The 13,993-nt window shown below is 41.4% G+C and overlaps 1 protein-coding gene and 1 long non-coding RNA gene across 5 annotated transcripts in view; one reads left to right on the top strand and one right to left on the bottom strand.

The window, feature by feature from the left end:
* ITPR1 (inositol 1,4,5-trisphosphate receptor type 1) overlaps window positions 1-13,993 on the top strand; it is a 354,018-nt gene that overhangs the window by 337,635 nt on the left and 2,390 nt on the right. The window contains exon 61 of the mRNA XM_063703566.1: window positions 5,651-5,812. Coding sequence (XP_063559636.1) covers window positions 5,651-5,812 — 162 coding nt within the window. The remainder of the gene's footprint in view (window positions 1-5,650; window positions 5,813-13,993) is intronic.
* Window positions 1-13,993, bottom strand: part of LOC129532546 (uncharacterized) — a 70,855-nt gene that overhangs the window by 33,399 nt on the left and 23,463 nt on the right. For 3 of the 4 annotated variants that reach the window (XR_008678305.2, XR_010132738.1, XR_008678308.2), the window contains exon 1: window positions 183-504. The exons of the other annotated variant lie outside the window; for it this stretch is intronic. This is a non-coding gene — a long non-coding RNA (uncharacterized lncRNA). Of the gene's footprint in view, window positions 1-182; window positions 505-13,993 lie in introns of those variants that run through there. 4 annotated transcript variants of the gene reach the window in all.

A 13,993-nucleotide genomic window follows, 5' to 3' on the forward strand; every position in this document is an offset into this window, starting at 1 on the left:
CTGTCTTTGTCTCTCCCTCTCTCTCTCTCTCTCTCTCACACACACACACACTCTCTCTCTCTCTCTCTCTCTCTCTGTCTCTCTCCCTCTTTCCAGTCAAGGACATTTCAAGAGGTTGGTCAGTACCACCCCCATATCTAAAACTTCAGTGTTTGCCTTCGCAGGGACTTTTCCAACTTTACCTAGAAAAGAACTAACCAGAACCTTAGCACTTGTGGTCAGCCTGCTTCCGGCTGTGGCTTCAGTTAGTTTGTCTGCTCCGAGAGAGGAAGCACTTGCTGTGACGGGAACTGTACTGGCTGGATTGTAGGAGGACCGGGGCAGACAGTGCCTAATGACATCGGTATGTGAGATGCCAGCAGCAAGGAGTGAGTGAAGCAAAGCAGACTGAAGCCAGAGTCAGACCCAGTGGCAGATGCGGCTGACAGATGCTCAGTGACCCCGTAATCCTCTCCCCACCTTCCCCTCCCAACTGCATATACACACACACACCCCAAGATAATTCACAACAGACAAAGCGTCTTAGCTGAAGATGACTTTTCCAAAAATCCATTAGAAGCCAAGACACTGAGACACGTTTTTGATCTTGAATAGATAATACAGGCAAGATTCTGCAAACATTTCTAGGCCTTCAGACTCTGGCTGGCTGGAGAGGCGTGGGTGACAGGCTTCACTGGAGTCACTCGGCACTCAAACAAGCTCAGGGTTTTGTATGAAAGTCTTAGCTAGAGAGAAAGTAATTGGATTCAGGTGTTCTCTCTGTGCCTATTCCAGTAACTGGGTTATAGTCTAAACATCTGCACTTTGAGATTTAGATTCTCTGTGCAGAGGGGACCCTGTTGGTGGGGAACCTTACACCACACTGGAGCCTGTCCTACTGCACAGGATGCAAAGCCAACGGGAAATTGAGAGAACAGTCTGGCTAAAATTGCTAATTAATTTTAACTACCAGGTACTTCTTGGTAATTTGAGATTTAATTTCACAGCCCAGGATGATTGTTTAATTAAAACACTGGCAACACCTAAATTTGGGGCTCTCCCCCACTTCAGTGCAGAAAAGATAAGAATGCTTGCCAGTGGGATCCCTCCTAGCCCAGCTTTTCATTATTACATATTAAGGGAAGCAATGGGGGAGACTCTGTGTGGTGGTGATTGATAAATTTCTAGACCAGAAAATCCTTTTGCTATCTTTGCATTGAAGGCCTCCTGTGAAATGGAGAATGAGGCTTTATCCATAGGATGGGAGCACATGGCCCATGTGGACTGCACAAAGTATGACCTTCTTTGAAACGCCGTGTTTTAACATTTGATTGAGCACTTTGGGAGGTGGTGGTTGGATCACCTGAGGTCAGGAGTTCAAGACCAGTCTCTACTAAAAATACAAAAATTAGCCAGGCATTGTGGTGCATGCGTGTAGTCCCAGCTACTTAGGAAGCTGAGGCATGAGAATAGCTTGAACCCGGTAGATAGGCAGAGGTTGCAATGAGCTGAGATGGCGCCACTGCACTCCAGCCTGGGTGACACACCAAGACTCCATCTCAGAAAAATAAATTGACCTTTCTATCTGGTCTACGTAACTTTTTGAATTTAATATAAAAATATTTCAATCATTTACCATTGATTAAAATGGATATTGTACATTCTAAAAAGATGCATTATTTCTTTGTATGGCTTTATGTACCCCTTGGGTGGGGCCATCAAGTCCCAGGATTACAGGTATGCCATGTAGCAGCACAAGACGCAGGGCATCAGTGCCTCTCCACCACCACTGAGGCGAGGGGCAGAGATGCCAGGAGCAGCCCTTGGCATGCTGATGGGCCCCATTCGTGTCTTCAGCACACACTCTTTAGACACTCACCCTTGGAGGTAGGGCCTCCGTGCAGCTCCACAGAGGCGAAGAACTATGCATTGAGACCTGGCCGGTGACCACAGTTCTTGGACTAAAGCAGCTTGAGAATAGAGACCTTGTCTTTCTCATCTTTAGATCCTCGGCGCTCAACCCCATGCAGGACACAGATATTGTAAAAGTTCAGTAAAAGGCTGTTGAATGGAGAAAGTCTGTGCATTTTGCATTTATTTGTTCAAAGACCCTTCTGAAATCATTGCCTAGAGGGCCAGGAGGTACATATGGCATGAAAGAAGGTGAGGAAAATTCTCATTTTAATCTGTAGTCATTTGGTCACTTGCTATTAGAATAAGGGAGAGAAACTGTTCCTTAAACTTTCGGCTATGTGCAGACTCTTGCATTGGTTTTCTGGAGTCTTTTGAAGGCCTCATTAATGTGGACTCTGTTCGGAAATCTGTGTTTTCTATTTTTATAGAAGGTTTGCTAAGCAAATGAACATATGAAGGATTTGAAAGCCAGATTTTAGATGGATTCGCTAACATTTTAGGCAGTTTAGATTCATTTGCATGTCAGTAATAAGTGAGCTACAGGTGAGTTCTGACTACTAGCAGTGAGGACTGTGAATGTCCATCCTCTCTCCTCTCCACTGGTCTCGTAAGGCACGGCGGCCTTTCACAGAGTTCCTGCTTCCTTCTGTTTCCCTCTAGTCTTCAACAGTCCAAGCTGCTCCTGCCTGTCTGCCCTCATCCCCAGCTCCAGCCACACTGGAGCCTCACTGTGCCAGTGGCCTCTGTGAAATGCCCTCATGCTTGCCCAAGGGCTAACCTTCTTTAAGGCCAAGCCTTGCTTGAAGACAATTTTAGCCAATCAGTCACTGGTTGTTGGGTCTTACTTGGACACTACTCTCTCTACCGCTCCTAGATACAACATAGCCTGCATTATTCCTTATTCTTTTATTTGTTTTCAGAGAGTCTTGCTGTCACCCAGGCTGTAGTGCAGTGGCACAATTATGACTCACTGCAGCTTCGACCTCCTGGGCTCAAATGATCCTCCTGCCCCAGCTTCCCGAGTAGCTAGGACCACACCGAGCTAATTATTTTTATTTTTTATAGAGATGGAGTCTCACTCTATTGCCCAGGCCAGTCTCAAACTTCTGGCCTCATGCTATCCACCCACCTCGGCCTCCCAAAGCACTGGGATTACAGGCACCAGCCACCAGGACTGACTGGCCTGTTAAAAAGAAAATCTAGATGGTCACTCTCCTTAACTAAATTGTAAGCACTTTGATGGCAGGAATTCTATCACATACTTAGGTATCAAAACTGTTTCTCCTTTGAGGGGGTCTAGGATGCAGTGACCATGTCTCTGTTGCTCACTGTAGTATCCTCAACATTGTTGTATCCAAAGTGGGACTTTGTATCTTTTTTCTTCAGTTTGTTTTCCTCAATTGAGGTCAGTCTGCAAAAATATGTAGCAGCCACCGTGAGTATCTAGGGCCTCGTGCTAAGTGATCTCTCTGCAGCTGTGCTTTGGTTTGTGGCTTCAGCAGCCCAGCCCACATCATCCCTCCTCCCCTCACCCTAGTGGGAGTGAGTGATCACCAGTGACCTGTCGCCTATGTGTGCCCTCTTCTGAAAAATGAGGTTTCCTTCTCAGAGTTGCATAGTCCTTGAACATGGGCTACTTCCTTGGTGGGAAGATGTGGCTATGGCTGAAGGATTGACACAGGAGAGATGAGTATAGTCAATGATAGGTCACTGCAACTGCACGGGAGAAAACTGGTTACAGGTGGGGAAGCACTTTGGGTTTCTAAGCTAGTCATCTCTGAAATGGAATATTTTTTAACGATCTTTTGCCTATTGCTCTGTGATGGGAAATTGACGAATATAAGCTAACGTTAAGACACATGAATGAAGTGTTTATTCAGGGTATAGGAAGGTAGAGATTGCCATTTTTCTCCTCCAGCAGTCACGATAAGCAGCTCAGGCTTACTACTTAAGCATTTGTTATTAGGGTCCATGCAGAAAAAGAGTTGCATGTCATTCTGTCCTTCCACAAGCTTTTATTAATATTGAATGTCTACTATGCTCTAGCCAGTATACTAAGGTGGTTCCTGCCCTCATAAAGCTCACAAACTAGAGACTGTGACCCTGCCCGCCCACCCACCAGTATCTTAAGCAAACACTCTATGACACCTTGTTGTCCATGTGGTATGACTTCTGGTGATATTTTTCATCTAGCTGTCTTATATGGCTTCTATATTGCTAGATGGCCCTAGGTCAAGATACAGTTTAATGATCTCACTTGAGTTGTAATATTTAGACATGTCTCATGGAGTTTCGTTATTTTAAATATATTGATGCCTTCTATTGTATACAGCAGAGGTGAGCAAACCCAGCCTGCTGCCCGCATTTGTAAATAAAGTTTTATTGGAACATGGACATACCCATTTATTTATTTACTGGTTGTTTGGGGGTTATAACAGAGTAGCTGAGTAGCTGTGACAGAGACCACATGGCCCACAAAGCTGAAAATATTTACACAGAAAATGTTGCCGACCCCCACGGTGTACACAAAGCAACAATTATCCAGCATTCCGAGTGAGTGTGTGTGTTTGTGGGAGGGGGCTTGATTTGTTTTAGAAAGACCATTAAATGTATCCTTACAAGATAAAACTGGTCCAGGTGAGAATGACACCAGACATGTGGAATGAGTCAGTTTTCTTCCCCCTGTCTCAGGCTAAGCTTTTCTTACTGTTCATTCCTGCCTCTGTGTACAGAACTTATGTATGCGGCATGCTCTTTGGGAGAAAGGCATATGTGGGCAGAAGGAAGTGAGGTGGGAGGAGGAGTTGTCCCATTCTGTTAACCAGTAGTGAGAAATACTGTTTACAGGCATAAGCTATAGACATCAAAAGGATGGAGATGGACGGGGGAGGAAACTGAATGGGCCTTTCTTAGGCTAGTTGCCAGCACCCATCAACCATTTCAGGCTGGAAGGAAAAGGAGACAAGAGGAGTGGTTTCTATAAGCTCATAAAACGGGGACATTGACGGAAGAGCCTATTCCCCATTTTCAGCCTCTTAATGATCTCCTCACCCACGCAAACGCATACATGCACATGTATCTGTTAAGTGACAGAACACTTGGGACCTTAAAATTCACTTCAAGTGTTTGCAAAAGGTTTTCCCAGTATAATGCATTTTAAAATACACAGCATAATGTGAGGTCCCTCGAGCAGTCAAATTCATGGAGACAGAAAATAGAATGGTGGTTGCCAGGGGCTGGGGGGAATGGGGTTAGTGTTTAATGGGGATGGAATTTCAGTTGGGGAAGATAAAAAAATAATAGTTCTGGAAACAGATGATGGGGATGGTTGCACAGCAGTGTGAATGTACTTAATGCCACTAAACTGTATGCTTAAAATGGTTACAATGGTAAATTTTATGTTATGCATATTTTACCACAATTTTTTTAAAAAACCAAACTCATCAGCCATGTAATTTGCAAAGATCAGAGCGGCAGTGGCAGTATTCAGATTTGGAGATTAGGACTCTTGTTTAGAACCTACATTTCCCCTATATTTAAATTTAAAGTGACTTCCTCTAAGAATTAAGAGTTCCATTGTATGCAATTAAAAAGATAGCTACTGAGCAATTAAAAAAATACACAGCACATAAGTTCTGCAATAGAAGGAGATAACCTAATGAGAGTTAGGAAACATGGCATGGTAAGCTGGCCTTTCTTGTTTTTACCTCTAGAAGCGACTCAGTCTTTTTTTTTTTTTTTTTAATGTGGATTCTAGGAAAGAAACCTTGACTGGTTCCCCAGGATGAGAGCCATGTCATTGGTCAGCAGTGATTCTGAAGGAGAACAGAATGAGCTGAGAAACCTGCAGGAGAAGCTGGAGTCCACCATGAAACTTGTCACGAACCTTTCTGGCCAGCTGTCGGAATTAAAGGATCAGGTAAAGAAAGAAAATCCGGCGCCTACCCTCCCATCAGCATCCCCACCCACCCCCACTATCACCACACCAAATCTGACGAGGAAAATCAGTAGTGCTTCATCTGGATGGAAAAGGGAGCTGGGCAACAGGGGACAAACCCACTCACTCCTCCAGTCTCCACACCCCAATCCCCTTCACTGCCGTTTTTCAGGATAAAGCCATGGTGCTACTTTCAGTGCTGCTCAGGACATGGTTTTAATATGAACAACAAAACCAAAAAAAGGGGGGGAAATGCAGACTACTTCAGTGAACTACTGTCCAAAAACCACTATGCATAAAGCTATACCCTTTTTACTTTATGTACTGTGGAAGATTAAAAGCTGTTTCTTGTTTTGCTTCCTAGCCCTCAGACTTGTCAAATCCTCACCCCATATATTTAAATTCAGCATCCTAGGCTAAACCATAGTCATGGAAAAGCCCTTTTGGTTTCATTCTTTTCTCAGTGGCTTACTGAGTGGCTATCATAGTACAGGAATTATGCCAGGTGCTGGGGATAAAACAGTGAATAATATAGACATAATCCCTGATCTCACAGGCCTTAGCCATCTACAGAAATACTGCCTGCACCCTGCTTCCTATCCGTAAGATAAATGCTTTGCCCTTATCGTATGGATAGGAAGCAGGATGCGGGCAGTACTGTGGGCAGAATTTAAATTGGAAACAGGGAGCTTCCAATTTAAAGTAAGTTGTAGGGGACATGTTTATACAAAACCGCGCGTACTCTTTTTCTGCCCTTTTGACTCCATTAAAATGAACATGCCACAGTCAGCAGGTGGTTATCTAGTGATAGGATGCAGCTGTGTATTAAGGACTTGTACCCTGGGTGGTGAGCAGACCCTGATTGGTTTTATTAGTGCATTTCTGTAAGTGACTGGGATAATCATGTTCAGTTCAGCATTTTATGTGAGTTTCTGAAAGCTCTTTAATCAACTCCATAGACAAGATTATAGTGTTGCACAGCAATAAGCATGGGCCATGTCTGCACTGGAGGTAAGTTGCAAGGTACACCCACGGGTGATTTATCACTCTTACAAAGATGGTAACTAATGAAGACCGCATCTAGAATGCTCTTACTGGAGATGGTTTACAGAGCATTTTTAATAATCATACTTAGATTTATATTAATATTTCTTTTCAAACTAAATTATTCCAAACTGTGCCCTGAGATACCATTTGGCCTCAAGTTCTTTTCTTTCGTCTGTATTAAGGTGCAAATAAAAAAGACTAGTAGGAAAAGAAGGCCTTATTTATGAAGGTTGTCTATAGCTCTGAGCTTGGTAGCTACATAAAATGAGTAATAACCTAAATAAGTAAAACTAATGAAGACCTAACTAGATTACTTTGCTTAATGTTGACGTTTTACCCCCCGCCCCGCCATGAAACATTTGGCAGATGTTCTGCAGGACTCATGAGGACATTGGTGGCTGCAGCTGCTTCTGGCACCGCCCCCCCAACCCCCCAGTGAGGTGAACCTCTTTACACATCCAGCAAGCTTTAGTTATCTCCTTCTCCCATTTGAGATAACTGTGGCTACAAGAATCTCAGTTAAATCAGATGTTTAAATTAGGTGCCAAAAAATCTTACAGACACTGAACTAATACTTAAATAAAGGAACACTTCAGTTCTCCATAAAATCTGGTGCCATTTTCCAAAGAAACAGAGGATCTTTGTTTCACACCCGTGGTACTGGAATTTCAACAGTGAGGCATTCTAGCTCTCACATGCCAATGCGAGCGGCATTCATTCTTGCTCACTCATTTCTGCTTCTCATTGTCACACTTGGAGGCTCTTTGGGGGTATGTTTCAGTTGATCTGAGAAACTGGGTGTTACCAATTTACTAGAGAGTTTCTTAAAATGTATCTGAAACAAACTATTAATGGGCATTCTGTGGTGGTAAAACCAGGCAATGCCTCCCTACACTATCTGTCCTTTCAGAGCTAAGAATCTGTTATTTTGAATTGCTCACAAAGAGTGATTCTGAATCTGCTTCAGTGCACACTTTACAAACCAATGAGCCTCATCAAAGGAGTGAGTTGAGCTGAGGAATTAGAGTAAAGAATACAGGTATAGTGCCGGGCATGGTGGCTCACGCCTGTAATCCCAACATTTTGGGAGGACAAGGAGGGTGGATCACCTGAGGTCAGGAGTTCGAGACCAGCCTGACCAACATGGAGAAACCCTGTCTTTACTAAAAATACAAAATTAGCTGGACGTGGTGGCACATGCCTGTGATCACAGCTACTCAGGAGGCTGAGGCAGGAGAATCGCTTGAACCCAGGAGGCGGAGGTTGTGGTGAGCCGAGATCGCGCCACTGCACTCCAGCCTGGGTGACAAAGCAAGACTCCGTCTCAAAAAAAAAAAAAGAATACAGGTATAGGACAGTATCCGAGACTTCAGATGCCATCTCACCTCATTCCCTTATTTTCCTGATGAGGATACCAAAGGAGCCCAGAAGGTTCTTAGGCATTGCCAGGGCGGGAGCTCCTGATCATCCAGTCAGGGGTGTGTGTGTGTGTTTTTATTTGCTTTGTTATGTCACTGTACTGTTTGCCTTTCATGGTTGACTGTTTCAGTTCTTACTCTTTTTTAAAAAAAGCTTGAAGTTTCAGAAGTCAAGTTGCATCATATACTTAAATGGTATGGAGGATACATTCACTGTCATTTTATACAAGTGAGCATAGTAGAGACTTGGCATTTCTAAAATCCAAGATAAGATTATTCTGGATAAGCCAAAGTTTTAGTTTAAACAAAATATGTAAAATTTGATTACATAGGGACTAAGGTTCATTAAGTGACATTAAAACCAGTATGGTTTAAACTGCTTGATTCCAGCCTTTTATGCATTTTTTATTTTGAAGTTGGCAGTTGGACCCACTCTTCAGAAAGCCCTTCCCCTGTGAATGAATTTGAACTGTTTTTTTCTTGGAAGATATTATAAGTTAAAAAGAAGCATGAGAATCCAGTAGTACATTCTCAAGTGCTTTTACCAGGATTGATCTACTTAAGTTTTAAGGTACTCAGAATTACAGGAAAAATTCAGCATAGCTGCTTTTTTTTTTTTTTTTTTTTTTTTTTTTTTTTTTTTTTTGAGGGGTCAGGGGGATTTGCATCTTTTAAAAGGAGCTAGTCAGTGTTTTCTTTTCATTATGTAACTTCCTACAAACCTTTAATGCATTTGAGAATCAACTTGTTGAATAGATTTGAATTTTATTAAGTTTGGTTATAGCAATCATAAAGGTTTAAAAACCCTTTATATGCAAAAGATATTTAAAAATGCAGATATGTTACAGAGCTGCTCTTTCTTAAATAGTAATTGTGAGAATTCTTGCCCTTTGTGGGAAAAAATTTTGAATTAAAAAATAAAAGCTCCATGAATGATTAATGACCAAGAAATCTTGTGATATTTTTTAAAACAGCTATGAAAGAATACCATTCACTAGTAAAAGTGCTAGAAAACACACAAATTGCTCCATTACTTAGAGGTTTTTTTTGTTTTGTTGTTGTTGTTGTTGTTTGTTTTAGATTTTCTGATTCAAAAACCAGCAGAATCGAGCAATGATAGCTTAAATGTGGATGACTTTGGTCTAAATCTTTACTGTTATTTACCTCTTTGGTTGTTTTGTTATGTATCAATCTGAGGGAAAAAAGTTCTTGTTAGGATATTAGTAAAATTATGGTTAGTGGTGTCACTTTTTCTATTATTGCCAAGAATGGTTGGTTAGGATTGCTATTCTAAGTATTATTTAATGATGCCTCTCATCTTGAAGTTTCCCCTCCCAAGAGATTCTGAATACTAAATGTGATTCTCTTACATTCTTATTCCAAGGAGGAGAACTAATGTAAGAACTTAAAAATCTTTTGCATGTTTTCTTCATAATGCAAAAGAGCAAATACTAAGAAGGGATAACTTTCTTGAAAATATGACTGGCTTCCTATAGGACAGCGACCATTATTTGCTGTTGCTAGGAATACAAGAAGTGCTTGAAAATTCAGATCACATTAGCATGTTACAGCGTTTGGCATTTTTCATACAAGAGGGTTATCTTGCTAACATTAACTGCTTAAGGACAGAAGGCATAACACAAGATTAGAATAACTGCCCAAAGTTGGAAAATGGAATATTAAACGACCCGTACTGCATCTATGTTCCTTATACTGTGCTGGGACCACAAAAGAAGACTAAGTCAACATCTGCCCTCTAGATCCAGGATCTAGCAAGAAAGACAAAGAAGTAGACCTCTAGCAATCTGATACAGTATGAATGACTTGAGGCATGAATAGTTTCATGGAGCACAAAGAAGTAGGTAGGTAGTGGTCCGGTGTGAAGTTTGCAGTGCAGAAGGAGTTTAGCTTTTATAATCTTACAAGCAGGTGACTTCTGAGCTGGCAGAGAAATGCAGTAGGGGGCTTCCCAGGAAAGGAATCAGCATGAGCAACGGCATGAAAATGCATGGCATGCTCAAGGAATGGCAGTATGTTCTGGTTAATTCCGTTCCTTCTTTCAGCCAACACATATGAAACACCTGTTTGCCAGGTGCGGCATTAGGTACTGGGGCTACAAAGATGAATAGATCCTCTTCTCTGCCTTCAAGAACTAAAAGTCTAGAGTGGGAAACAAGTAAACAGATCAATTATAATTAAACTTGGTGAGTGTGTAACCGAGCTGTGAACACATTGCTCTGGGAATGAAGAAAAGGGAGTGATTTGTTCAATCTGATCTTCGGGAGAGGATTAGAGTAATTACCACAGAAGTCTTCTCAGAGGTGGTAATTCAGGAGCTTGGTTTCAAAGCCTGAGTAAGAGTTGGCCAGGTGAAATAGAGAGAAACAGAGCATTTGAGATCAACTCTAAAAATCTGAATTGTATCTATACATTGATAGTAAATCAACATATTTGTATTCAAGGGATGGTTTGGTTTCATTTCTCAGTATTTTGAGGCTCATCATTCTGAACATGACTGATTTTATAGGGCTGTAGAAAATAATTGTGATTACTAGAATTTGCTAGCTGTTTAGAATCTGAGTAACCAAGACCTTCCTGTAACATGAAAGCAGCTTTTCAGAGACTATTAAGATGTGTTATAAACCAGAAATGTGGCATTTGTGTGCTGTCAATGAACTTTCCTTCCAGTGCCAGCCTTTAATCACTTAGGGGCAATACTGGTAGATTAAAATTTGCCCATTTCTACTGTATGCCTCGTGTTGTCATGAACAGTCTTTCAGATGTTTGGCTGTATCTGACTTGTAAAGCTACACTATTCTTTGCTTCTTGTTTAGATGAGTCAAAAGGAGGAATGCTGAAATTCAAGCTAGTTTCTACATTTGTATAGATGTGAAGAACAGCATTACTACAACTGTTTATCCTTAGCTACATGGGAATTTTGAGGTTTGGTTTGGGTTTTTTGTTTTGTTTTGTTTTTGAGACGGAGTCTCCCTGTGTTGCCCAGGCTGGAGTGCAGTGGCACCATCTCAGCTCACTGCAGCCTCCACCTCCCAGGTTTAAGTGATTCTCCTGCTTCAGGCCCCCAAGTAGCTAGGATTACAGGCATGTACCACCATGCCTGGCTAATTTTTGTATTTTTAGTAGAGATGGGGTTTTACCATGTTGGCCAGGCCGGTCTCGAACTCCTGGCCTCAAGTGATCTGCTTCCCAAAGTGCTGGTATTGCGGAGTGAGCCACCATGCCCAGCCGTTTTGAGGATTTTTAAATGTACTATAAATGAGACATCTCACCACTACTCAAAATAGATGTTTCAATATTAGAATTTTGAATACAGTTACCATAGATTTTTTTACTCAAGAGTCAGTCTATTATCCGACAAAAATGCTAAGGATAGACTTTGGTCATTATATTTGTTTTGATGTAGGTAAGAGTAACAGACAATAATGATGCCTTATAACAAGATATATAGATAGTACGTGTGAATGTATGTAGGTGGGGTAGGTAAGTAGATAAGAAGAATTGAACTAATAAAACCAGAAATTATGTGAGAATATGCACTAAGAGGCTGGAGAAACCTAAGCGTCCAGAATTGTTGGCCTCAGTTTCTTATAGGTCAGATTTAGTCCTTCAGGGTTTTGAGGGGTTTTTTTTTTTTTTTGGTTCTCTTATAATTGTAATTGGATGATGACTGCTACTTAAAGACCAAACACTTTAGCAGTTGCCCAATTCCTTCTCCTTTAGCAGTCACTTAAATGGCAGTGATGTTGACTTAAATGACAGCCGTTCTGTCTAAAAGGCCATGGTTAATCAAAACAGTATCAGTCAAATGTGTATGCCTACTATATGCTCAGTTGCAGAGAATCTTCTCCAAGAGCTTCCCTCATTTGAGAAAAATAATATATGTACACAAATTACTTTTTTTAAAAAAAAGTGTTCAAGTATATACTCAAAATGATCTTGTCCCATTTTGGAGATTATCAGTGAAAAACCTCTTCTAGAGCAGCGGTTCTCAAAGTGTAGTCCCCAGACCGGCAACATCTACATCATCTGGGAAATCGTTAGAAATGCAGATTCATGGGACCTACCCCAGACCTACTCAGTCAGAAACTCTGTTTCTGATCTGTGTTTTAACAAATGTTCTGGGTGATTCTGGTGCATGCTGAAGTTTGAGAACCATTCTTCTAGGGAAACAGAAAAGAACATTACATGTGTAGTTGGTACTTAAAATTATCAGGAATATGACTACCTGAGCAAAGAATTGGCCAATAACCCACATCAGTGGGGAGCCTTAAGGTTAGGGAGGGAGGGAGGGAGGGTGGGTGATGGGATCACTTACAAAGACAAATGAATAGGGCTGCTAACTGAGGAGGTATCAGGCTGCGGCTGTGGAAGTGAAAAGGAAGCCAGGCCACCAACTGAAGACTCCTTTGTTGTAAAGTTTCAGAGGTTTCTTCAAGTTTAAGAGAAAGACTAACTGACAAATTGAAAAGTCAAGGAGAGCTGATTTAACAAACAGGGATGAAAATATGCATACTAAAAGGTCATCTCAAATACAAGTAGTTATTTAAAGCAAAATTACAGGGGAAAAAAGTCTTAATGGCCAACTTTGACATTCAACTTTGAGTTGAAAGATTTCAGCAGCTTTAAATATAAGCTTTGAGTAAAGTATCCTTCAATAAGGGTTGAGCAGACCAAGATTTTTTTTTTTTTTCCAAGACAAGATCTCAGTTGCCCAGGCTGGAGTGCAGTGGCATCATCACTGTTCACTGCAACCTCCACCTGCCAGGATCAAGTGATCCTCCCACTCTTAGCTTCTCAAGTAGCTGGGACTACAGGTGCACGCCACCATGCCTAGCTAATTTTTTTCCCCTTTGGTAGAGATGGGGTTTTGCTACGTTGCCCAGGCTGGTCTCGAACTCCTGGGCTCAAGCAGTCTGCCCACCTCAGCCTCCCCAAGTGGTGGGATTACAGGCGTGAGCCCGCTGCACCTGGCTGAGCACACCAAGATTTCTAAATCAATTTGAACACTTGAGATTATCCAAATTTAGCTAAGTTGTATTGGATTCCCTCTCAAGGTTACCTGCCAAGGGAAGGGTTGTGGGAGAAAAATCTGAGCTAAACATCTGAACTATCAGGCAGTAAGATGAATGAATTACTGGCATTTTAACCTAATTGTGAATTTATTTCATGTGTCATATTAGGTTCTCCTTCCTGAGCTGAATCTGTGGATACAGTGTAGTGTGTAACACTTCCTTTAAAGATGTCACTCACCTAAGGAAACTTCAGGGGCTAGCTGGAATTTCCTAATCCAATTCTTAATTAAAAGCTTTATTAAAAGCTACCTTTTGGAAATATTAAGTCCTTGTAAACCTTCTCATCTAAATTATAACAGAGAAAGCATCTCCACAGGAGCCTAAAAATAGTATTTTGATTTGAGAGGATAATGCTAGTTTTGAAGAAGAAAAAATAACCACATTGAAATTGAACCTAGGTAAATTAGTCTTGTTTTATGTTCTCTCCAGATATTTTGTACCAAAAATGAGTTCATGTGAAAAGTGAGATTGAGTGAGAAAAGTGAGATTAAGTGTCACATCTACTATGCAACAGATGCTATGCTAAGAAATTTACATATAACCTCACAATTCTCCACCAGTCAGCTAGGAATTATCATCCTGATTGTATGGATGAGAAAACAGAC

The sequence above is a fragment of the Gorilla gorilla genome, chromosome 2 (assembly GCF_029281585.2).
Source record: "Gorilla gorilla gorilla isolate KB3781 chromosome 2, NHGRI_mGorGor1-v2.1_pri, whole genome shotgun sequence".
Classification (NCBI taxonomy): domain Eukaryota; kingdom Metazoa; phylum Chordata; class Mammalia; order Primates; family Hominidae; genus Gorilla; species Gorilla gorilla.